Source organism: Cervus elaphus, chromosome 29 (genome assembly GCF_910594005.1).
Source record: "Cervus elaphus chromosome 29, mCerEla1.1, whole genome shotgun sequence".
NCBI classification, from domain to species: Eukaryota; Metazoa; Chordata; class Mammalia; order Artiodactyla; family Cervidae; genus Cervus; species Cervus elaphus.
In genome coordinates, this window is record NC_057843.1 from 30,371,923 (window position 1) to 30,398,268 (window position 26,346).

Sequence of the window (26,346 nt, forward strand, 5' to 3'; positions counted from 1 at the left end):
TACCTGTGTTATCAGAGCAGTAGGATATGGGAGGCTATTGATAGAAGAGGAAACTTTGGAGCCAGACTCTGAAGGCTTTAGTAAGGTTTTCTGTTTTTTTCTTTGTGTTTTTTTTTTTAATCATCATTGCTCTTTTGCATTCAGCTTTCCATATCAATTTTTTTGTAACAAGTTGAAGTTGTATCAACTTTATGTCTTAACTATGCTATTTAATACAATATTTTAACAATTATTTATTTTTATTTCTGCACATTTTAAAGACTGTAGTAAAAAACATACAACATAAAATGAGGGTAAAGGTTTTAATGACATTTTGATGGATAAGACCCTCACATACAATTGTAAAATACATGAATCATTCTTCAAAGGGCTGTTTCTTTCATCTTTTGAAGTCTGAAATACACTAAGGATACACACTAATTTAGTAATGGCTTTTCTGCTAAAGCATGCATGAGATAATGTACCCCATGTATATTTTTCTGATCCTCTATCTTAAAACAAAAACACACTTTATAGAACCTAGAGAAGCAGGCAGTCAGTGTGTTAGTTGCTCAGCTGTATCCGATTCTTTACCACCCCCATGGACTGTAGCCCACCAGTCTCCTCTGACCATGGCATTCTCCAGGCAAGAATACTGGAGTAGGTTGCCATTCCCATCTCCAGGGGATCTTCCTGATCTAGGGATCGAACCTGGGCCTGCACGGCAGGCAGATTCTTTACTGTCTGAACCACCAGGCACGGACAGTAAACTTCAGAAGGTCACTTTCTGAATACCTGATATCAGCAGAGGGTATTAGATGGAACATCACCATGCCGGGGCCTGCCCAAAGAGCTGCTCTTCTGTATTTGTAGGACTGATAAATCAAGTTCATGGCCAAAGTGTTGAGGTATGCTGCTGTTAAGCAGTAATATCAGCACCTCTGATGCTTTCTTACATTTATGATTTTTAGATTGGTGAAAAGTTGAAGATTTTGATAATTGAGCACTTGATTGCTCTGTTTTGACTTAGGTAATTAATAAACCCCCACTATTTTGTCTAATTCTTGTCTCAAAGAGCAGAAATGCCTGTGTTTCCTCAGCCTGATTTATTACCTATATAAAAGATGAAAACGTAACCCTGTGTCGATGGTTTCTAATTTGAGACTGAAATGAAGATGATTCATCTGTAAGCTTGCTGTCAGGAAAAGGGAAATGACTACTGTCTCTCAAGAATTCTTAGGTTAAATTATGACTTGGTGTGAAGGGAGGGGAATGGAGAGAAAGAATATATGCCTCAACCCGTTAACAAGAATTATCTAGAAGTCAAATAGAATTCTTCCCAGTTGATGTTGCCTGTGAAAATGAAAAAATATTTTTCTTACCCTTAAAATGGTTGTACTTTTATGATCGAGCATTACAGCAGCCTAACAGGAAAGTGTCTGTTAGACTTCAATGTACATTATCTAGGAGAAGTTACGAGAGGAGTTGAGTCTCATGTTTTTGCATTTACCATAAAGTTTATTTACTGTCAGAATTTCAAATACTTTATTTTTGGTACAATAACAGCTTTTAAATGTTTGTTCCTTTAACTAAAAGTTTGTAAATATAGAGCCTTTGAAGGGACTAAAATTCTTGTTTTATCCTGGGCAAGAAGGCAATGTTCAAGCTTTTTATACAGTGCTGGATTAAAATGCAACACCATCTTGCCATTGAGTATGCATGTGTGTCTAAAACAGCAAATGGTGCTAATTGTATGGTGTTTTTGTGACAAAGTTAAATGGTCTTTGGAGAAGAGGGAAAAAAATAAGAAATTTACTGAGTATAATCTAAATCAGTTTTTTAACCCACGAATTTAGAACAATAGAGGTTGATTTGCATTTGAAGTATGGCAACAGTAAGAACAATTCCTTTTAGGAAGCTCTTGTGTGCTATGGACTCTGTCTCATTTATTCAGTCCATCAGCTTTTTGAGGTGGGGTGTCTCCCCACTTTGTCCAGTGAGGAAATTGGGGCTAAGAGAGATTTTATCTGGACCATACAGTTATTCATTGATAGATTTAAGGGAAGTCTGTGTGACCATGAAGCCAATGCTTTTTTTTTTTTCCCTTCTAATTTGCACTTTTTCTAAATCCTTAGTTCTATAACATAAAGGAAAAATAAGTTTAAAAAAAACAGTTAATATAAATCTTTTGTAAATTCACATGTATTAAGATTTGCTGTTTCCCTCGAAGTATCCCTCCTAAATTTTAATCAGAAATCCTTTTAAATATAAACCAGAAGTTTCATCCTGCTTTTATTTATAATTAGGCTAAATTTTAAAGTAAATGGACTGGGTAGAGTAATAGTAAGATGGAGAGGCAGCATGGTAAAGTAACATCAGTCTTCATGTGCCCATTTCCATATATTTATACTTGTCTAGAGGGTTTTATTTTTATTTTTCTCTAAGCAGACTGTGAGCAGTGAATCAATTTTGTCTTCTAGAAATGTGGGACTGGTAGAAAAAACACTGCAAACATTCTAACATGTCATTTGTCTAAATTTTCAATTTCTAAAATCTGTGGTGACATTTGAAATAAAGTTAATTTTTATACCTTTGCCCCTTTAATGTAGAAAATTCCAGCATACTTTGATAAGAATATTATTTTTGGTCAAGCTACATCCTTTACAGTCTTTTCCTTTGGAAATTTTGTTAAGAAAGCACAGAAGTGTTGAGATTTAAATAAAGGAAAGACATTCTGTAAATACACATCAACACACATGCCTAGACTAGTGTTGTATATGCTGCGCGCCACTGCGCCATTTGTTCTTAACAAGCATGAAAAGGGGCTGTAGAATTCATTTGTTTGGAGGTTTGTTTGGAGTCCATTTCCCACTTTTGGAATAAAATCCATGACGCATTCATCTTTGAATACCTTGTCCCTAACATGACACTTAACTCAGACTCAGTAAACAATTTCTTAGTGAATGATTACATGAGTGTTCTTGAATATTCAGAACTGTTGTGCATTAATAATTTGTCTTTCCTTGTTAGAGAACTAGTTTTTAATATCAGTAAACTAGCCAAATAACTAAAGTTACTTTGAAGACCCCTCCTTTTTCTCTTGGGAACCATATTAAATAGATATATCACTCATCATTCATCATCATCATAATTAACTTGGAAGGAGCTCTTCCATGTTTCATCATTACGACAATACTGTAAAGCAGAGGATAATATTTTCCTCGTTTTGCACAGGGGTAATGGAAACACAGAGAGGTTAGGTGAGGGAGTTAGTATTTGCATGCAGGCAAGCTGACTCCAGAGCTCAGGTCTTAATCACAAAGCTCTGTTGCTTTTTGTTTCACTGTCCTTGTAAACAGTGTAATGAACATAATTTAAGGAATTCCTGGTTATCTCGAGGCCTTCGTTTTGATTATCTGCTCTCAGATGCTGGCAGTGTTGTAGTGTTGTTCAGAGACAGACAGTGATCTTAAGCATGAGTTTATTTCTTAAAGTGAAAAAAATATACATTCATCTTGACTGAGCCCTTTTTTGGTCCTCCTCTAGTTGTAAAAATGGGAGCTAAATAGCATGGATGTAAAAAATGTAAGGCCTAAGCCCAGTGTTTACCAGGATCTCAGTAAATACCAGTTCTCTGCTTATTGTTTCCTCTTCATATGGAGATTTAATGTTCTAAGGCAGTGGCTCATGACCCCATTACATTCTTAAAAATTTCTAAGGACCTCAAAGAGCTTTTGTTTTTGTGGTTTTATCCATCAATATTTATATCAGGTTAGAAATTAAAATTGAGAACTGTTGTAAATATTTATTAAGTAGTACAGAAAAAATAACAGTAATAAGCCCATTACATTTAAAAATTGGTGAAAAGAGTGGCATTGTTTTACATTTTTGCATTTCTCTTTACCATGGCTCAGTAGAAGATATAAGATTCTCATATCTGCTTCTGGATTTGATCTGTTTGGATTTGTTGTTTTAGTTTATGAATATGAGGAAATCTGGCTTCACATGAATATGTAGACGGAAAAGGAGAGGGGTGTATATAGCCTCCAGATAGTTGTGGTTATCCTTATTTGATAGGGCACCAAAACTCTTGTTAGTTTCTTAGAGGCTAGTTGCAGTGTGGAATCTGAAACCAAAACAGGGAACACTTCCCTGTGCTTTGAATTTTTACTTTCATTACCCACACATGATTTTATATTACATTGGTCACTCGGAAAATTTGAAAAATAGAAAAATTGCGCTTCACCTTTCATTACATAGTATCAGAAAATTACACTTGCTGGTATTGCTTCTGATCTTATCAATAGAGTCTTTAAAGGATGGAAAAGTGTCAAGCCCAGGTTGGCAGATTCAAGTTTTTCAAAATTCTTAATTTTTGCTTGAAAGCTCAAATTTTACTACTGGCAACAATTACTGTCAGTTGTTTTCTTTGAAGTGTCAGGCATACTTTATTTTTGAGAAAGTGTCTGCCATATACCAAAGTCTGTATAATCAGTTTTTGGATTTAAGTCATTTTTTCAAGTAATACACAGTGCCCATGAAAATAATAGCCTAGTTTAGCTTGCAACTCAAACAATAGTGCTTTTCTTGTGACAATTGTATTTTTAATACATGAGAACTACTTCATATCTACTTACCACTTTGAAACACAGAATTTTAAAAGGCATGCTTTTAAGAGTCAATATTGAATAAAATTAATAGTTTTTACTAATTCAGTATTGAATAAAAGTAATAGTTTTTACTACTACTACTTTACTACTGATTTACTTTTGAATCACACACAAAAAAGGACTTTTGTATGTGATTCTGTGGAAGGGGAATAGACTTGTTCTTGGGAAAAGGAGCTGAGAATGATTTGTTGCCCTTTTGTCACAGCCTTCTACAGACACCTGTTTTATTACTGTCCCATCCCCTAGAGCCGAATGTCTTGAACATTTCAGGTGCTGAATAAGTATTCCAATGAAGGAAAGGAAGGTCTCATAGAAAATGTAAAATTATACAGTGTTTTGTCTGAAAGCCCCCCTCCCCCCACACCCCTTCCCTCCCTTAAAACTGGCTGTTCCATTTTGTAACTTGTTTAGTTCAGGAACTGTGAGCTACTTTATGTCCAAAATAGTCTCGTCACATTAAGCAAATCTGCTTTGAACATGCAATTCAATTTCTTTAATTAGCTTTAAAAATAAGGATCATTAAATCAGAGTGCCACCATCAATTACTGTGCTAGGGTTTGCCTGTTCAATAATGCATCAGAGTTGTGCTCTCCTTAGTATTTCTCTGAAAGATTTATGGAAAAGGAGACCTCCTTTCTCTTGGTTCCAAACTTGAAACAGAGCTTTATTATGTATAAAATTTTCTTTCCTATTATTGCTGCCATTATAGGTGCTGTATTTCGTTGAATACTCTCAGGATTCTATCCCTCTTTGCATTTCATATTTGGGATCAGTTCCAGAGAGTGTTTTACAGCATTTTTGTAAATTCACAAGAAAATAAGCACTTTCCTTGCTCTGCATGAAGAAAAGACAAGGTGCGGAATAAAAAAAAAAAGTCCGCAGTTCTGTGAGGTGCACCTGTTATGGCAAAATCAGAGAATGCCTTGCTTCTTATTTTTCACTATGTTGAGGAGTAACAAACAGAAAATTGGGAAATTGAACTAGCAATATATATTTATAAATTTGTTTAAAGTTTAACTAACACTGGGATTGTAAAAGCAGTGGTCATTTTTCTTGCTTAATTTAAATAATATATTTTAGCTTGTAAATGATAGAAATATAATATTCATCAAATGTATATAAGTGTTTGGGTGATTTTATTCTCATTGCTGTACTGTGAATTCAGATTAAGTCAAAATAACAGGACCACAAATTAGGTTTGGGTAATCTATATAGTAATGCTTTGGGAAATTCAGTTTGATCCTAAGCAATCATTTTCTTAGACAATTACACAAGTATTTCTGGAAAGATTGATGTTTGCCATTAAATAGAGCTAGTAATGTTAAGTTCTTTTCAGTTAACAGCCTAAAAGGGATAGATAAAATGTAAAAAGTCAGTATTTCAGCATTTTGAAGTTGTTTTAGTTAAATGAATCTATATATTTGAAAATTTTCTATTGATCGTTTTGACAAATTTTGGAATGATGTTTATTTTGAAGAATAGTATATTTATTATTATTGAAAATATAATAAAAAGAAGTTTATAATTTAAAAATCTTACAAGTATATCAGCCTTGTACCAGAGTGGGTCAAATACCTTAGTATAAAAGTATAAGATAGTGTAATGATTGTTTTTCTTCTAATTTGATGTACAATTAAATGATACGAGTTTTAAAAATTTATAATCTTTAAGTTACAAAAATTTAGATGTGCTTCAGTGGTTAAGATATGTTTGCTGAGGATTCATCTTGACTTGAGCACTTGTTAAAAATTTATTTTGGGAATGGGAATTAGCCTCTTGAATCTATATCAAACCTGTGGAAGGTAATCTATCACAGTAATAGAGTAAACTTCATCTTCAGATATCCATTTCTTCATCTTTCCTTTGTTTATGGTGAATGCTAGATAACTGAACTTTCAATTCAGTTTCTGTCAGAAAAGATTCAGCTGGATACACAGAGGCTATTCCTAACCCCCCCCCCCCCCCCCCCATTTAGGAGAAGTGTCTGTTTGTATCATTCATTGGGGCACCCGAGGTTCTCTGCTCTGATTGTAACACTTACTTTGTAAACTTTAAAAAATATTAAGGAAGAACATATTCAGTACAATCAAAGGAAAATTACATAGCTCAAGGATTTTTCACAAATTGAATGTAGAAGTATAACCCTTTCCATAAATCACAGTGTAGAAAGTTACCAGCACTCTATAATACTCTCTGTTCCCGCAGTCAGTCCTAACAATCCCAAAGGAATCACTTATTTTTTCCAGGCTCTTTCAGTTATAGTTGACATATATTGTTGTATAAATTTAAGATGTACAACGTGATGTTTGAAATAGTTGATACATGTGTATATTGCAAAATGATTATCAATGGTAAAGCCAATTAATACATCTTTCCCCTCACATAATTAACCATTTATATGTGTGTGTGGTGAAAACTTTAAAAATCTATTGTCCTAGAAGCTTTCAAGTATATAATACAGTATTGTTAACTGTAGTCATCATTGCTGTACATTAGATCCTGAAATTTATTCATCTCTTACCTGAAAGTTTGTACCCTTTGACTAACATTTCCCCATTTCCCATACCCTGCAGTCCCTAGCAACCACCAGTCTATTCTTTGTTTCTATGAGTTTGGCGTTTTTAGATTCCACATGTAAGTCAGATCATGCACTGTTTTGACTTCCATCCCATAGATAAGTATTTGAATTTTATATATTACAGTCTGAGTATATATACTTTTGTACATGGCTTCTTTGTCTTCGCTTAGTGTCTATGAGATTCATTTATTTGGTGTTTGTAGCTGTCTTTCATTTTTCATTGCATGAGTACACTAGAATATATTTTTCCTTTCTCCTGTTGACTGTGAAAGAAAGTGAAAGTGAAAGTTGCTCAGTTGTGTCTGACTCTTTGCGACCCTACGGACTGTAGGGTCCATGGATTTCTTCAGGCCAGAGTACTGGAGTGGGTAGCCTTTCCCTTCTCCAGGGGATCTTCCCAACCCAGGGATTGAACCCAGATCTCCCACATTGTAGGCAGATTCTTTACCAGCTGAGCCACAAGGGAAGCCCAGGAACACTGGAGTGAGTAGCCTATCCCTTCTCCAGCGGATCTTTCCGACCCAGGAATCGAACTGGGATCTCCTGCATTGCAGGCGGATGCTTTTACCAGCTGAGCTGTCAGGGACTGTTGACTATAATTTTGCCTTCCCCCCCAGTTTTTGACTGTATTGTAAATAAAACTGCCACAAATGTTCTGACATGTATCTTTTGATGTTCACAAGTGTGCATTTCTCAAGAGTGAAATTTCTGGGTCTTAAGGTATATATTCAACATTTGTATATTCTGTCAGGCTGTTTCCCAAATCAGTTGTCGATCTCTCCTTATAATGTATGAAAATCCTCGTCCATATCATTGCCTTTACTTGCTACTGCCAGCTTTAGTCTTCTCCCCCCCGCCCCCCATTAACTACTCTAGGGTATTTGTAGAATCACATTATTGATTTAATTTGCAGTTCTCAATAATGTTGAATACCTTTTCGCATGTTTGTTGGTCATTTAGAAATCCTCTTTTCTGGAATTTCTATATAAGTCTTTTGCCAACTTTTCTGTTTTGTCAGTCCTTCTCTTATTGACTGACAAGGTTTTTGGTTTGGTTTTTTTTTTAAATATATTTTGAATACAACTTTTTTGTTGAACATATGTATCACACCTGTCTTTTTCTGCTTTGTGTTTTGCCTTTTGACTCCCATAATTGTATCTTTTGATGACCAGGAATTTTAAAAATATATAATGTCCAACTCTAAAACTTTGCTGGAGGTTTATCTATTTTGTTAATCCATTTCTTCCAAAAGACCAACTTTTGGCTTTCTTGAATTTTCTTATTTGTAATTTTTAAAAATTTTCCTCAATTCTGGCCTAACCTATGTTATTTTCTTCCTTTTTCGGGTTTTGCATATGTTCTCTTTTAGCTTTGTTAGCAATATGCTTAGCTCATCATGTTTTACGCTTTCATTTTTCTAAATATATTCATTTAAGTCTGAATCTAAGCATTGCATTAGCACTCCCATAATTTTGAGTTGTTGTATCTTATCATTTGATTAAAATGTTTAATTTTTAATAGAGTTTCTTTTACCCATGGTTTACTTAGAATGTATTGCTTAATTGACATGCCTTGGTTTTCATGTTACCTTTCTGTTATTGGTTTCTAGCTTACTTTACTGTATTCAGAGGTCTCTATTTGAGGTTTGTTGACACTTGCTTTGTGAACTGCCTATAGTCTATTTAGATAAACATTTCTTTTACATTTGGAAAGAATTTAACATTCAGCAATTGTTGAGTGTACTGTTCTATGTATGTTAATTAGGTCAACATTATTTAGAATGTTTCCTTATTGATTTTTTTTTCATTCTGTGAGACGTGTTATAAATTCTAATTATGATTGTGGATTTGTCTATTTCTCATTTGCCTTACCAGTTTTTTAAAATTTATTTTTTAATTGACGGATAATTGCTTTACAGAATTTTGTTTTCTGTCAAACCTCTCCATGACTCAGCCATAGGTGTACATATATCCCCTCCTTCTTGACCCACCATCCCATCTCCCTCCTCATCCCATCCCTCTAGGTTGATACAGAAACCCCTGTTTGAGTTCCCTGAGGCAGACAGACTGAAACCACAATCACAGAAAACTAGCCAATCTGATCACATGGACCACAGCCTTGTCTAACTTAATGAAACAAAGTCAATGCCATGTGGGGCCACCCAAGACAGACGGGTCATGGTGGAGAGGTCTGACAGAATGTGGTCCACTGGAGAATGGAACGGCAAACCACTTCAGTATTCTTGCCTTGAGAACTCCATGAACAGTGTGAAAAGGCAAAAAGATAGGACACTGAAAGATGAACTCCCCAGGTCGGTAGGTGCCCATATGCTACTGGAGATCAGTGGAGACATAACTCCAGAAAGAATGAAGGGATGGAGCCAAAGCAAAAACAATACCCAGTTGTCGATGTGACTGGTGATAGAAGCAAGGTCTGATGCTGTAAAGAGCAATATTGCATAAGAACCTGGAATGTTAGGTTCATGAATCAAGGCGAATTGGAAGTAGTCAAACAAGAGATGGCAAGAGTGAACATCGACATTCTAGGAATCAGCGAACTAAAATGGACTGGAATGGGTGAATTTAACTCAGATGACCATTATATCTATTACTGTGAGCAGGAATCCCTTAGAAGAAATGGAGTAGCCATCATAGTCAACAAAAGAGTCAGAAATGCACTACTTGGATGCAATATCAAAAACAACAGAGTGATCTCTGTTCGTTTCCAAGGCAAACCATTCACTATCACGGTAATCCAAGTCTATGCCCTGACCAGTAATGCTGAAGAAACTGAAGTTGAATGGTTGTATGAAGACCTACAAAACCTTTTAGAACTATCACCCAAAAAAGATATCCTTTTCATTATAGGGGACTGGAATACAAAAATAGGAAGTCAAGAAACACCTGGCACATTTGCCCTTGGAGTGCAGAATGAAACAGAGAAAAGACTAATAGAGTTTTGCCAAGAGAATGCACTGGTCATAGCAAACACCCTCTTCCAACAACACAAGAGAAGACTCTACACATGGACATCACCAGATGGTCAACACCGAAATCAGATTGATTATATTCTTTGCAGCCAAAGATGGAGACGCTCTATACAGTCAGCAAAAACAAGACTGGGAGCTGACTGCGGCTCAGACCATGAACTCCTTATTGCCAAATTCAGACTTAAATTGAAGAAAGTGGAGAAAACCACTAGACCATTCAGGTATGACCTAAATCAAATCCCTTATGATTATACAGTGGAAGTGAGAAATAGATTTAAGGGACTAGATCTGATAGATAGAGTGCCTGATGAACTATGGATGGAGGTTCGTGACATTGTACAGGAGACATGGACCAAGACCATCCCCAAGAAAAAGAAATGCAAAACAGCAAAATGGCTGTCTGAGGAGGCCTTACAAATAGCTGTGAAAGGAAGAGAAGGCAAAAGCAAAGGAGAAAAGGAAAGATATAAGCATCTGAATGAAGAGTTCCAAAGAATACAAGGAGAGATAAGAAAGCCTTCCTCAGTGATCAATGCAAAGTAATAGAGGAAAACAACAGAATGGGAAAGACTAGAGATCTCTTCAAGAAAATCAGAGATACCAAGGGAACATTTCATGCAAAGATGTGCTCAATAAAGGGCAGAAATGGTATGGACCTAACAGAAGCAGAAGATATTAAGAAGAGGTGGCAAGAATACACAGAAATATACAAAAAGATCTTCACAACCCAGATAATCACGATGGTGTGGTCACTCACCAAGAGCCAAACATCCTCAAATGTGAAGTCAAGTGGGCCTTAGGAAGCATCACTATGAACAAAGCTAGTAGAGGTGATGGAATTCCAGTTGAGCTATTTCAAATCCTAAAAGATGATGCTGTGAAAGTGCTGCACTCAATATGCTAGCAAATTAGGAAAACTAAGCAGTGACCACAGGACTGGAAAAGGTCAATTTTCATTCCAGTCCCTAAGGAAGGCAATGCCAAAGAATGCTCAAACTACCACACAATTGCACTCATCTCAGACACTATTACTAGTAATGCTCAAAATTCTCCAAGCCAGGCTTCATCAGTATGTGAACCATGAACTTCCAGATGTTCAAGCTGGTTTTAGAAAATGCAGAGGAACCAGAGCTCAAATTGCCAACATCCGCTGAATCATCGAAAAAGAAGAGAGTTCCAGAAAAACATCTACTTTTCCTTTATTGACTATGCCAAAGCCTTTGACTGTGTGGATAACAATAAACTATAGAAACTTCTGAAATAGATGGGAATACCAGACCACCTGACCTGCCTCTTGAGAAACCTGTATGCAGGTCAGGAAGCAACAGTTAGAACTGGACATGAAACAACAGACTGGTTCCAAATCGGGAAAGGAGTACATCAAGCCTGAATATTGTCACCCTCCTTATTGAACTTATATGCAGATACATCATGAGAAACGCTGGGCTGGAAGAAGCACACTCTGGAATCAAGATTGTTGGGAGAAATTTCAATAACTTCAGATATGCAGATGACACCACCCTATGGCAGAAAGTGAAGAAAAACTAAAGAGCCTCTTGATGAAAGTGAAAGAGGAGAGTGAAGAAGTTGGCTTAAAGCTCAACATTCAGAAAACTAAGATCATGACATCTGGTCCCATCACTTCATGGCAAATAGATGGAACAGTGGAAACAATGACAGAGTTTATTTTGGGGGGCTCCAAAATTACTGCAGATGGTGACTGCAGCCATGAAATTAAAAGATGCTTGCTCCTTGGAAGAAAAGTTATGACCATCCTAGGCAGCATATTAAAAAACAGAGATATTACTTTGCCAACAAAAATCTATCTAGTCAAAGCTATAGTTTTTCCAGTAGTCATGTATGGATTTGAGCTATAAAGAAAGCTGAGCACTGGAGAATTAATGCTTTGGTCTGTGGTGTTGGAGAAGACTTTTGAAAGTCCCTGGGACTGCAAGAAAATCCAGCCAGTCCATCCTAAAGGAAATCAATCCTCAATGGTCATTGGAAGGACTGATGCTGAAGCTAAAACTCCAATACTTTCGCCATCTGATATGAAGAACTGACTCATTTGAAAAGACCCTTGTGCTGGGAAATAGTGAAGGCAGGAGAAGAGGATGACAGAGGATCAGATGGTTGGATGGCATCACTGACTCAATGGACATGAGTCTGAGTAAACTCCAGAAATTGGTGATGGACAGGGAGGCCTGATGTGCTGCAGTCCATGGTGTCGCAGAGTCAGACATGACTGAGCAGCTCAATTGAGCTGCACTTTTCTATATTCACTGGTTAGTTCTAGTAATTTTCTGATAATATCTTTAGGGTTCTCTTGGTATAGTATCATGTCATCTGCAAACAGTGAGAGCTTTACTTCATCTTCTCTGATCTGGATTCCTTTTATTTCTTTTTCTTCACTTGATTGCTGTTGCTAGGACTTCCAAAACTGTGTTAAATAATAGTGGTGGGAATGGGGACACCCTTGTCTTGTTCCTGATCTTAGGGGGAATGCCCTGCTGTTTTGAGATTATCTTTTTAGATTGCTAAGATTGTTTTTTCTTGTCTGTTGAATTGACCCTTTGTCTCTGGGGATTGTCCATTTTTGTGTCCAGTAGTGTTTCTTGAAATCTACTTGTCTGATGCTAGTTTTGTTGTACTAGACTTCTGTTGGTTAATTGAAGTGTGGTGTATTTTTTTTTTCATTCTTCCTACTTCATCTTTACTGTATCTCTTTTTTTTATTAATTTATATCTTTGGTAGTCAGTATGCATTTGAATTTTACTGTGTTATCCAATCTGACAATTTTAGTCTTTTGGGTATTTAACTCCTTCATATTTAATTACTGATAAACCTGACATTTTTGTTTTCATATTCTTTTTTGCCTGTTTTGTATTAGTTAAGTTTTTAATATCATTTTCTTCCTAGATAGCATGTTATTTATACTTAATCTTATTATTCTTTTATTGGTTAGCTTAAAGATTATAGTCAGTATCCTTGACCTATTTGAGTTAACCCTAAAAAGTTATTTTGATTCTAATTACAGATTCACAGAAAATTTTCAGTATGGTGTGTGTGCGCCTCACCGTTTCTTCCAGTGGTTACATCTTAGTAAAGTATCATACCGCAAAACTGGTATTGATAAAATGTGTGTTAATTTTTAAAACTTCTGTTGTTTTCCCACTTGTATAGATTTGTGTAACTACCCACCATCTAAGTACTGATCTGTCTGGCACCACAAAGATCTCCCTTATGCTGCCTTTTATATCCAGCCGTATATTCCACACCATTCCTGACCCTGGAATGGAGTATATGTATATAGTGTATGTATATAGTTTATTTCTATGTATATAATCAACTCAAGAATATTAAAAATATGATCATAATGTATGTGACTGTTTGATATTGTCTTTTTTCGCTCAACATGATCCCTCCAAGTTATTGTGCATTTTAATATTTTGTTTCTTTTTGTTGCTGAGATTTATTCTGGCTATGAATGTACTTACTGGAGGATACTTTGTTTCCAATATTTTACTCTTATCAATGAAGGTACTGTGAGCAATTTTGTACATGTTTTTTGTGGACCTAGATTTTCATTTTTTTCATCTCTCTATAGCACGTGTCCAGGAGTGCCATTACTGGATCATATGGTAAATATACAGTTTGTTTCGGAAACAGCCAGACTGTTCCCCAAAGGGACTCTACTGTTTTACATTCTTTACATCTCTCCACATCCTGATCACTGTGTGCTGTTGTCATTATTTGTTTTTTATTTGGTTATTCTTTCAGGTATAGAGTGATACCTCATTGTGCTTTTAATCTGCATTTCTTTAATGGATAAGATGCTGAACACCTTTATGTTCTTACCTGTCATCTCTCTGTCCTCTTTGGTGCATTGTCTGTGTCTTTTGTTCGTTTTTAATTGAATTTCTTAAATGTTTGAGTTTTGGATTTTCTTTATGTATTTTAGTTCTTACTTCTTTGTCAGATATACATATCCTTAACTTACTTGACTTTAGTACTTTCACTACTTCCTGGAAAATGAAAGGAATTTAATATATTTCCACCCCATTTATCCTACTCCTGTCTTTTGTGTAATTGTTCATGTAGTTTAATCCTACATGAATTTAAAACTTCACAAGTTTTAGATTATGTGTCATAACCAATTTCTGTTGTTTTACTCACATTTTAAACCCTTTCCTATGCTTTTCAGTGTTTTCTGCATTCGGGAAATTCCATCAGAGGTCATTTTCTTTCTGCCAGAGAATTTATTTTGGTATTTATTTTGTCCCAAACTGAGACAATGCTTTGTGTGTGAGTATGTGTGTGGGGGAGTTGTTCTGAAAATGTTGAGTTGTCAGTTCTTTAAAATTTTTCATTTCTCTTCTGTCTTCCGTTCATTTGAGAAGTCAGATGTCAGCTTTATTCTTCTTTGAAGATAAGGTCCCTTTTTGCTCCAGTAGCTTTTAAGGTCTTCCCTCTGTCTTGGCTGTCAGCTGCTTTCCTCTGATGTACTGTGTAGACAGCCTGCAAGATGGACACCAGATAATCTGTACTTTCTGGTAACTGTGCTCTTGTGTGATAACCTTCTTGAGTGTGGGCTGGGCTTACTGATTTACTTCCAATGAATAGACTAGAGCAGATCTGGCACTTTCTTTTTGATCTTTTAAAGTTTTTTTTTTTTTTTTTGTAACAGCTTTTATGCACATATTCTGATTGATCTCAGAGGAAGGGTTATTCTGATATAGTTATTTCCATAGGGTGAGCTTAATTGTTTTTAGAACTAAAGAGAATTCTTGTTTTCTTGGAATGCTGTTACAGAAGATGAAGCTCTCTTACTACACCTACAAATAAGTTGTTTGTTGGGTGGAAAAGATGCTGTCTTTTTCTCCTGTAACATATATTGACTGATGCTCAGAGGACTAAACAGTTGTTTACTCAGATATTTTCTTGTCTGTTTGGTTCCATAAATAGAGATTTATTAAAAAAGTCATTTTAGAGTTGCTTGTGCGAGTCATAATTACTTTTATATTTGTAGGGTTATATCATGTATAAAACATATGATGAGATATTTTTCTATAAAAACTTATTTAAATTCTTTTGAGAGACTACACAGATGACTTGATAAAACAATTGTTGGTGATTTTGTTGTGTTAGATAAAACTGTGAAGAAGAAAGATCTCATAAAAGGTTCTTTATTAAAGTTATTTCTCAAGTGTCCATGTCCTTGCTTCACCTTTTAAAGAAAGAGTGACTAAATTTGAAAAAAAAATCATATTGTATGAGTGTGATTTATACAAGAAAGAAGATGGGGACCTCCCATACATCAAGGTATTTGTAAGTGGCTGTGCATGTGTTTTGCATTAAAACAGTGTGCCTGGGTTGTATAATTGTCCTTTGTTATGATTTTTGCCTTATCTGACATTTTAAAGTAAGTGAACCTGTTGCTGGTTCTGACTGCGCGTCTTCCTGTCCTAAATACTGAGAGGGTATTTCGTATTACCGTTCACAAATAATTTGACAACTTTTTAACTGAATACCTTATGTAATTTTCACGTAACTTACCTTAGGTGTTGGCACTAATGAAACATCCCTTAGTTAAATTAATACATGTTTATTTAGTAAGAACATGAAAGACCTTTTTAGACTGAAATAGCCAGAAGCTAAACTGAAAACATAATTATTTGATGACTCTTGTTCATCTACTAATAACTTCCCCAAATAATACAGATTGTATATCTGTATATCAAATCACCAGATAGATGTGTTTTCTTCTGCTTATTTTATATTGTATAAACCAAGATGGGAGTCAAGGCCTTTTTATTAACCATCTGTACTGTGTCTGCTGTGAACTGACTAGTCATGTCAAAGAAGATTCGTTCCTATCCTTCCAGGAGATTTTATTTCAGAAAACCATTTTAATAAAGCCGTAGCAGAGTCATAGCTGTGCCTTGGTGTTTTTCCCTCTGGGAATAAATTTTCAAATTTAAAAAGATGTCTTTTGTATGATGGTATAATTAAATTATAGTTTTTACATGTGTGATCTCTTTGCTTTTACATTTATATAGACCTCAGTGGCTGGATGGGGATAGGAGGAGTCATTGTCATTGGTTAAGCCTTTAACAAATTTGGAGAAGACAATGTCCAGTGTCATATAGCTTTATATGTATATATAACTTCACTCTTAGAATGCCTTCACACCTTGTCTAACATAGTTTTCAGAGCTTCTTCACCAGTTAACTTCACATAGACTGTTTGTTCTTATAACATGACTTGTTCATTCTAGCTCACTGTAGCAAAGCTCCAATTATTTATTCCCTATGCAAACATCCCATAGGTATTAGGTCTTGTGTGCGAGATCCTCAGCCTGTCACAGATTTCATGATCCTGTCTGCTTCAACCTGTACGGTGTATCTTCACCTGGCAGACTTTATTGAAGTTGCTATGCTCAGGTTTAAAAAAAAAAACAGGTTTGGTGTAAGAAGCTTGCTTTCAAAAAAATAATAATTGATCATGTCTGCTGTAGATTTTAAAAGAAGCATTTGAAAGATTTCCCTGAAGCTTCTTCCTCAGACACATTGATCTCTTTTTCATTTGTCTTTATAGATAGCCAACCAAATAATTGTGATTGTTGGTAACTATGGTGATTTACTGAGTCTCCTGTTTTATTTTTCAGGATAGGTAACAAACTCTTAGGCATCAATTGGTGACATATTGTGAAATATTTTGATTGCTTCTGTCAGTAGAAGCCATTTACTAGTGTCTCCTTTCTATAAATTAATATCTAAATGATTGTTTGCTCTGTGTATAATACAAAGATGACAGGAAAAGACATAGGTCGTAATCTACTTACTAAGTGTGTGACTTTGTGTAATCATCTCATGTGTAAAATGGAAATAGTGATTCTTGGAAGTTTGTTGGGCAGATTAAATCAGAGTAGATCCTTAAACATTGGATAAACATTTATTCTGCAAGTGGATATGGAAGGCCAGCTCCGTGCAAGACACTAACATAGAGAATGAGGATACAGTAGAGAATAAAATAGTCAGATTTTATTGATCCACTGGAGTATTCTGTGTTCTAGTCTGTCTCTACAGATTGGGATGGAAGCTACTTAACAACAGAGAACATGTAGGTGATAATAAGCATCATGAGGAAAAACAGGGCAGAGTCAGCTCATGGAGCATAATTCTGGGATGCACTGTCAGGGAGCCTTCTCTGAGGTGATGATGTTGAGTGCACTTGGATGAAGTAAAGATGTAAGCATGTAGATACTTGGGGGAAGGATGTCTAGCCTTGATGGCTAGAGAGAGAAGCTTGGTGGTTTGAGGAACAGTGATCAGTTATAGCTGAAGCTATGTGTGTGAAGGACAGAGTGCTGATGAGTTCAGAAGAGTGCTCCAAAAATGTCATTGATATAGTCTTTCTTCTATTAATTATAAATAAAAAGTTATATTCCATATACTTTATATAAAATTAGGTCTGGTTGTTTGCACTAGTTGAATGATTATTTACCTTAATGAAATATTATTATTGTTTATATTCATTATTATTTAGCATTAATATGTTAATATCATTATCATTTAATTGGATAGATAATATTTAGCATAATATTATTTGATAATATATTAGTTATATTATTATTATTAATTATTTAGCTCTGTATAACAGGCACATGCAAGTAACTAGCATTTTTTCCCAAAATGGAATGGTCTTTTTTGTTGTTGTTTACTAATGTTACTGTACCTGGCGCTAGCCATACTGTGAAGTTTAAGGGCGCTGTCCAGCCTGGCAGCTCTGCCCAAACTTGTGACATAAGCAGCAACGAGTTAAGCTCCAAACACGGAGCTGGTAGGACGAGTCCACACAGGACCACTCTCACTTCTGATACCAACCATGTATGTTGAGGAGGTTCCCCAAACCACCCTCAGGTTCACTAATTCATTAGAAGGACCTATTGAACTTACTAAAAGCTGTTAGACTCATGATTGTGGTCTGTTATAGGGAAAGGATACAGGTAAATAATTAGCATAAGAACGAGATGCATAGCGCCGAGTCTGGGAGCATTCCTGATGTGAAGCTTCTGTTCTCCTCAGGAAGTGTTCTCTTCCCAGATTGGTGTGTGGCAGCTCACACGGAGTGTTGCCAACCCAGGAAGCTCACGTGAGCTTGGTGTGTACATATTGGGGCGTCATTTCATAGGTGTGATTGATTGCCCGTGTGAGATGACTTAGTTTCAGAATTTGAGTGGATATCATGTGGCCTTGGGTCCCACCGTGAAGAACAGAGACACTTCCGTCATCTGGAAACATTCCAAGGATTTAGAAATTATTTCTGTGAACTGGAGACAAAGGCCAGGCCTCCCTTTGGGAAAGACCAAATTCTTTACTGCATAAGTTGTTATGAAAATTCGAGTAATATAGTAAGTAAATGTCTCCCTAGATTCCCATATCTTGGGAGCAACTGTGTCTCCCTGGATTCCCATATCTTGGAGACAACTATTGCTGTATTGGTTATTTAGTATATATTGTTCTAGGTGTTTAATAATATTTTGAGTGTACATTGAATTATACTTTGCTTATTGTTCATTAACTAGGCTTTTTCACTTAAGAATGTAGAGATATATGTGTTTTTGTGTGTGTTTGAACAAGTATCTTGAAATTGAATGCTAATTTTTTTCACATAATTAGTGTTTAAAACTTTTTCCGCTGAAAAACAGTGCTTCATTGAACTTCCTTGCATGTATATCTTTGTGTGTTTTTCTGATTTTTCTTCTTGAAATAGAGTTGCTGGATAAAACAGTATGGACATTTTGAAATTTCATATGTACTTCATTATTACCCCTCTTGGGATGACTTCTATGAGGTAGCTTATGGGATATCAGAATTGTTAATAATCTCCATATTACTCTTAGGTAAACATTGCAACTTCAACAATTTCAAATGTCGAGTATGGTCACATTCCACATCTCAGCCCAGGTGTAATTCCTACTCTACAAAATGAATCATTTTTATCATCCCCAAATAATGGAAATCTGGAAGGTCTTACAGGATTGGGTACTGCACATGTCAATGGGAAACCTGCTTGTGATGAATTTGATCAACTGATCAAAAATATGGCCCAGGTAAGAGCGTTTGTTCCTGTTAGTTATGATAGAATGTGTCCTGGATAATTTGAAGAATTCTTGCATATTTATATTACATATGTTAAATATATACTTTAAACATATTATTATTATAGAAATTATAGCAACAATGTATTTTGTTTTCTATCTTTTATAAATTTTATTACATTTTACTGAGCAACAATATAAAGTATATCTTAAATATATATTATACTATGATATATATTCTTATTTATGAAGACATTTTTAACATTGAAAAAATTAGAATGAAAAAGATGTAGATTTCATGTAAGTTTAAGTGCTTCAGGGATTTTTCTAAATGAAGGTTATCTTAGAAAAAATTAAAAAAATTTTTAAACAGATTAATGCCACTAATAAGACTATGACTGCTGTGGCTGCCATGTAATTATATTCCTTGCTTCTTTTTCTGGACAGGGTCGCCAGATAGAAGTTTTTGAGCTCCTCAAGCCTCCATGTGGAGGCCTTGGGTTCAGTGTGGTGGGACTGAGGAGTGAAAACCGGGGCGAGCTGGGTATATTTGTGCAGGAGATCCAGGAGGGCAGTGTGGCCCACAGGTGGGACTGTCACTGTGACATCTCTGATGTTGATATCACATTCACAAGGTGCTGCTCACCCTAGGAGAATTTCAAGAAACAAAAATGCCTAAAAGCAAAAACAGTATAAAATGTTATTAACCAGTTTTTAGAAATCATTAACATTGCTACAGTAACAAGAAAGTCCTTTGAAAGCAGAGTAACTTTTAAATATAGTTTTAAAAAAACTTTAAAAAAAATTTAAAAAGTGACTTAATCACTTTCTAGTAAGGAAATAAAAATTTGAGTAGGACATTACTCCCATTGTTTTTAAACAGGCTCTTTTTGATTAGATTTAAAAATTATAGAAAAGCATTCAAGTGGTCTATGATAATATGAGCTGTATTTTATTAATATGCTCAAAACAACAAGTAGGAGCTGTATTTTATTATGCTCAAAGCAAGAAGTAAATATATACTTCTTTGCATTCATTTGTAGACGATTATAGCAGTACTAAAATAAAACATATAGGTTGAATGAGTAGCTAAAAAGAAGGTGGCTGTTGACCGGGAGTGGTTGACTAGGGTTAGGTCAGCTGGTGCCAAAGCATATATATTTTTCCCTTCCTTTTTTATTGAGATATAATTGACATATAGCACTGTGTAAGTTTAAGGTGTATAGCATCATGATTGGACTTACATACATCATGGGGTGATTATCATGTTAGGTTTTGTGAACAGCATCTCACATAGAACAAAATTAAAGAAATAGAGAAAAAATATTTTAGGAGTACAATTGCAAGAAAAAACTTGCATAGTGTGGACATCAGAAAATAGAATTAAAAATGACCTGAAAATGCATGCCAAAGAAGCAGTCATTTTCTTGAGCTCTATCAGTTATCTCTTATCCCCCTTTTCATTGTTAGAGATGGAAGATTGAAGGAGACTGACCAGATCCTTGCTATTAATGGACAGGCACTTGATCAGACAATTACCCATCAGCAGGCCATCAGCATCCTGCAGAAAGCCAAGGATACCGTCCAGCTGGTTATTGCCAGAGGCTCATTGCCTCAGCTCATCAGCCCCATAGTTTCCCGTTCCCCATCTGCGGCGAGCACACTGTCAGCTCATTCTAATCCAGTGAGTACATAAGATTTTCAAGGGGAACAGGACATATTTTTCTAATTCTTTAAGTTTTTGCACAGGTTTGCAATTCCTTTAGGTTCTTTGTATTTCTTGCGTTTTTGCCTTTTTGTTCAACTTCTTTCCCTTCTGAGCATAGAATATATTTTATGCAAGTATGATTAAGTTTCTGGCTTCCAAAAAACTTTTATTTATGTAGCTTTTTAACTTGAATTCATTCCTAAAAAAAAGAAAAAAAAAAGTCCCTTAAAAAATTGACTTATCTGTAAACAAATAAAATCTTGATTTTACTTTTTAAGTTGTTAGAGTTAGCTACCAGTGACTTTAAGAGGTCATTTAATTTGGGGGCTTCCCAGGTGGCTCAGACAGTAAAGAATCCCCCTGCAGTGCAGGAGACCAAGGTTCAATCCCTGGGTCGGGAAGATATACTAGAGAAGGGAATGGCTACTCACTCCAGTGTTTCTGGAAAATTCCACGGAAAATTCCATGGACAGAGGAGCCTGGCGGGCTACAATCCATAGGGTTGCAAAGAGTTGGACACGACTGAATGATTAACACTTTCTCACTTAACTTGAAATCTCATGCAACAAGATTTATGTAGAAGAAATTTTTAACAGCTGACATTTTTTTTCTCTTTTTCTTTGATCATCTTTTTTTAAACTCTTCAAAGGATCTTGCCAGTCTGTATCTTTACCTGGTTAAATAGAGCCACTATAATGATGTATTGATAATTTCAAGAAATAGTTATATCAACAGTAGTAACAACCTGTTGAAAGAGAAGTGTACTAAATAAAAGGAACCCTGTTAAAACTCATTATATGTCTGCACTTACTTAATACTAATCACAAAATAATATTCACAGAAATCTCAACTACAATAAAAATTTTAGTTTTCAAATTCACAGGAGGGCTTTGTTTTCAGGCTCACTGGCAGCATGTGGAAACTATTGAGTTGGTCAATGATGGTTCTGGTCTGGGGTTTGGCATCGTAGGAGGAAAAGCAACTGGTGTGATTGTGAAGACCATTCTGCCTGGAGGTGTAGCTGATCAGGTAAGTTATTCCAGCAGGTATTTTATGTTTTATCCAATAGTACAGCTTCATCTTGTATATTTCTGTCAGAAAGAAGAAACTTTGGCTTCAAATAAGGTCAGATTCTTTTGTTTTACTGGACTTGTTTGTAAAATGATTTTCTTTGACTTGGGGTGAAATGCATTTCAGAAGAAACCTTGATTTTCATTTACAGTTACAGACAGTGGTCATAAGACTTTCAAATCAGAGGGTAAAGCCCAAGTTGTGATTTTGATCATTTTAGAGGTAGATATTCTTTATTTATTATTGTAAGTCATTTTTACAAGCCTATTTATCTATTTGATAGCCACAAGGTATTGTGGAAAAAAGAATATTTCATTACTGAGAGGGAAAAACAAAGAGTATGGCCTATTTTTTATTTCTTAGAGTAGTTCATTAAGCCATTGCCATTTATGCTATATAAAGTTGTTGGAATATATGTGAGAAAATTATAAAGTTACTAATTGTGATTTATATTTTAATTTGACAGGTTCTGGTGTCTTCTTTGCCTTGATAATAATGTTTTGTGTATGAAGCTATTTGCAGTCAGGGTCATCAAATATTGTTCATATTGGTAAATGAAATGCAAATTTATGGGCAACCTTAAATCAGTAGAGATATTGAGAGTAACTCAATAGCATGTGTGTTTTCTCACTTTTAAATATTAGCCAGTATCAAGCAGTATCCAGTGAAATCTCTCTAATTGACAGACTTGTGATGAATAAGCTTTCCCTTCTGTATAGAGTTGCACTAATACTGTAGGGACTTGCCACATACCACTCTTAAATTCAAATTTGAATTTATTACAATTAAGTAATATTACCACCTCAGCTCTTCCATAAGATGAGCTATATTTCAAGTGATCTAGAACAACAGGCCCCAACCTTTTTGACCCCAGGGACCATTTCGTGGAGGACAGTTTTTCCACAGACTGGGGTGATGGGGATGGTTTCAGGATGATTCAAGTGCATTACATTTACTGCGCACTTTATTTCTAATCTAATGCTGCTGCTGATATGATAGGAGGTACTGGAGGTTGGGGATCCCTACTCTAGAGCACTGTGTTGCTTGTAGCTGCCATGTTGGACATTGCAGAACATTTTAATCACTGCAGAATGTTCTTGTGGACAGTGCTTGTATGGGGGCTTACCAGATCGCTGTTCGCTTCCCTGGTCTGTCTGAATTTACATCTTGCAAAGATTTACTCTGCAAGCGAGTCCTTTAAGGATATTTATCTTTGAAATGGCAAGGCAGAAAGTTGTGATATTAACTCAGAGCTTTTTTGTGGTTCACACTGTATTTTGAGTAATATATGTTTGTGTAGTGAGTTATACCTCATCTTTCAGTTCACTTCCGTTCAGTTGCTCAGTCATGTCCGACTCTTTGCGTCCGATGGACTGCAGCATGCCAGGCCTCCCTGTCCATCACCAGCTCCCGGAGCTTACTCAGACTCATGTTCATCGAGTCGGTGATTCCATCCAATCATCTCATCCTCTCTTGTCCCCTTCTCCTGCCTTCAGTCTTTCCCAGCATCAGGGTCTTTTCAGATGAGTCAGTTCTTCACATCAGGTGGCCAGAGTATTGGAGTTTCAGCTTCACCTGGTGGCATTTTCTCTCTTTTACTTCCCTCAAAAAACTCACAGAAAGGCTAGTGCTTTCCTGCATCGAGTGTGAAGAAATCAAATTGAAGAGCTCACATCAATTATTGATTTAAGTAATATTTATGAATTTAAATTACTTATATCATATTGAATGATGTTAGGATGCTTCAAAAGAGAGTTAACACTACATGTTCAATGTACCAAGAATTCACAGTATGGCTCTTTTTTGTTATTATTCCCATTCTCTCATTTAGAGTTTCTCTGATGAATTTAGTAATAATAACAACAAGCTGACTAACCAATTCCTCTTTATTCAGCATGGGCGATTATGCAGTGGAGACCACATTCTAAAGATTGGTGATACAGACCTAGCAGGAATGAGCAGTGAGCAGGTAGCCCAAGTCCTCAGACAGTGTGGAAATAGAGTGAAGTTGATGATTGCAAGAGGTGCCATTGAAGAACCAACAGCAGCTACCTCTTTGGGCATCACCCTTTCCTCATCCCCAGCTTCTACGCCAGAAATGCGGGTAAGGACATAAAAACTTAATGAGACAGTGATGTTTATTTAGAAACTAGATTTATTAATGTTAGTGTATTATTGCTAAAGAATGAAACAAAATTCAAATACAGAATGTTTTAGCGCTAATAATAGTTTTTTGAATAGGAATACTGTCTCACAAATGAAAGATAGATTGCTTAAAATTCTAGATTAATGTTTTGCATTTTTCTCTAAGCAGCACTTTTATGAGGATAAGTGTTTTGAAGTATTAATAAATTTAAATGAATTATATGCTACTAATACCTAAAATGTTTTATTCTATATTTTTCTTATTTAGAAGGTCTTCTGTAAGGTGGGTTGTAAGTTCTAATCATTCCCTTTCAACAGCTTGCTTCTTAGTGTCTTTTGGAGGGGAAGGTGGATGAATAAAACTTACTAAAACCTTTTAATGTTATTGTTTTAAGGTATGTCATATAATTGTTATAAGATTTGTAATGAGAAGTCGCTATTCTTGACCTAGTTACATAAGTTTTTTAGACACAAGTTATGCTTTCAGGGTTGTAACAAAAGTTTTATTCATAGAGCATTCCATCTTTGTTCTTAACTTGATCTGCAAAAAGCTAGAACGTTTCAAAATTATTATAGTGTAATGTTATCTCAAATAGTTAAAGTCACTCAATATCATGGATTAAATATCAACAACATGATTTTATCCAGAAATTTCTTGAATATTTAAGAAGAGAATTATACTCACTTTCTATATGTTTTCTAGCAAATTCTAGTTCTCTATTCCTTTCTTGTAGATCTAAAAGCAGTTTTTTTTTTTCTATTACCGTTTTTTCTAGATAGTTGCTACAAATTCCTTTTTTATTATTCTAACCTCCTCTACAAGCCCTTTAAAACTTTATTAGAACACTTGAAATTTCCATGATTCTGTTGTTTTTAGGATTGTGTTTGGTTGCTATTTTTTGCAGGGAGAAAAAAGTAAAGAAAGCCTGTTTATGAAAGTATTTAAGTGGCATTCTTTTGTGGTAAACAAAACATTTCATTCAGCAATATATAAATGAATGCAATACCAAAAACCACTTGATGTAATTGAAAGCTTAGAAAAATATCTATTCTGTGCATAGCATCATTTCTGAAGCTTGTGCCCCTTTTAAAACCATTCGATAGTCAAATTGCCACCCTCTAAAATAGCACTTGCATAAGTCTTATTAAAAATAGAAAACACATTTGTTACAATTGAAGCAGATTTCATCCTGTCATTTTCTTGTAATTATCTAAACTTTAAACTTTTGCTAAGTTTGCATAGATAATTATGTGGAATGAAAAAATAAATCAAACTTTACTATAAAATTATATCCCATTTAGGTGACTGTCAGTGAGATATAGAGTATGCTTAAAGAAAATCAGAAAGCATTACCAGCTAGCCCCATTCTGCCTGTCTAGTCAAACCATAGCCTTCTTTCTTTTGTGATCTTCCTAGGGTACTTTCTGGAATCTGCTGACACCACACCAGTATATAATACCAGCAACTTATTGATGACTTACCGCACTAGTCCATTCATGCTTTTTTCAGGGAGCCTTGCCGTTTAGTCCAGTATATAATAACAACTCTACATATTAGAGAACGCTGCTTTCAAATATCATTCCAGGGTGAAGGAAATCAGCATGGAAAAGCATGCTTCCCTTCTAGCTTTTCATATTGAAGTTTAAATTTATAAAGCAAATACAAGGACAGTTTTAATTAATATTTGGTACCTTTCACTGGCTTTCAAAATAACCATCAGTCTATTAATATTTTATCTGGAGGACAGGTTCACCTTCATGATGTTAGAATCAACTTCCAAGTTAAGACAGAAATAATGGCATGCCTTGAGCAGGCAGTGTGGCCCTTACATTCTAAGAGGATTTGCATACTGTGCATCTTTTAAGAGCAGGGGCTCTGCGTTTGAATTCTTCCTCTATTAAGATGGTTCACTGTGAGTCCTTGGAAGAGTTTATGTTCCTCAGTTTCCCCAGATGAAAACTGACAGTAATTGTACTTGCTTCATAGGCTTCTATTCTAAGGAGTAAATTAATTGAGACATATCAAATGTCTGTTATATAGAAAGTGCTCAATGAATGTTAGCTGGGCTTTTTCTTATTCCTGAGCAAAGTGATGCTTAGAAA

The 26,346-nt window shown here is 35.4% G+C and overlaps 1 protein-coding gene across 9 annotated transcripts in view; it reads left to right on the plus strand.

The window, feature by feature from the left end:
• MPDZ (multiple PDZ domain crumbs cell polarity complex component) overlaps nt 1-26,346 on the plus strand; it is a 160,776-nt gene that overhangs the window by 32,290 nt on the left and 102,140 nt on the right. For all 9 annotated transcript variants that reach the window (XM_043890631.1, XM_043890630.1, XM_043890633.1 and 6 more), the window contains 5 exons: nt 19,122-19,331; nt 19,767-19,906; nt 20,790-21,003; nt 21,928-22,056; nt 23,993-24,202. In XM_043890631.1, coding sequence (XP_043746566.1) covers nt 19,122-19,331; nt 19,767-19,906; nt 20,790-21,003; nt 21,928-22,056; nt 23,993-24,202 — 903 coding nt within the window. The remainder of the gene's footprint in view (nt 1-19,121; nt 19,332-19,766; nt 19,907-20,789; nt 21,004-21,927; nt 22,057-23,992; nt 24,203-26,346) is intronic.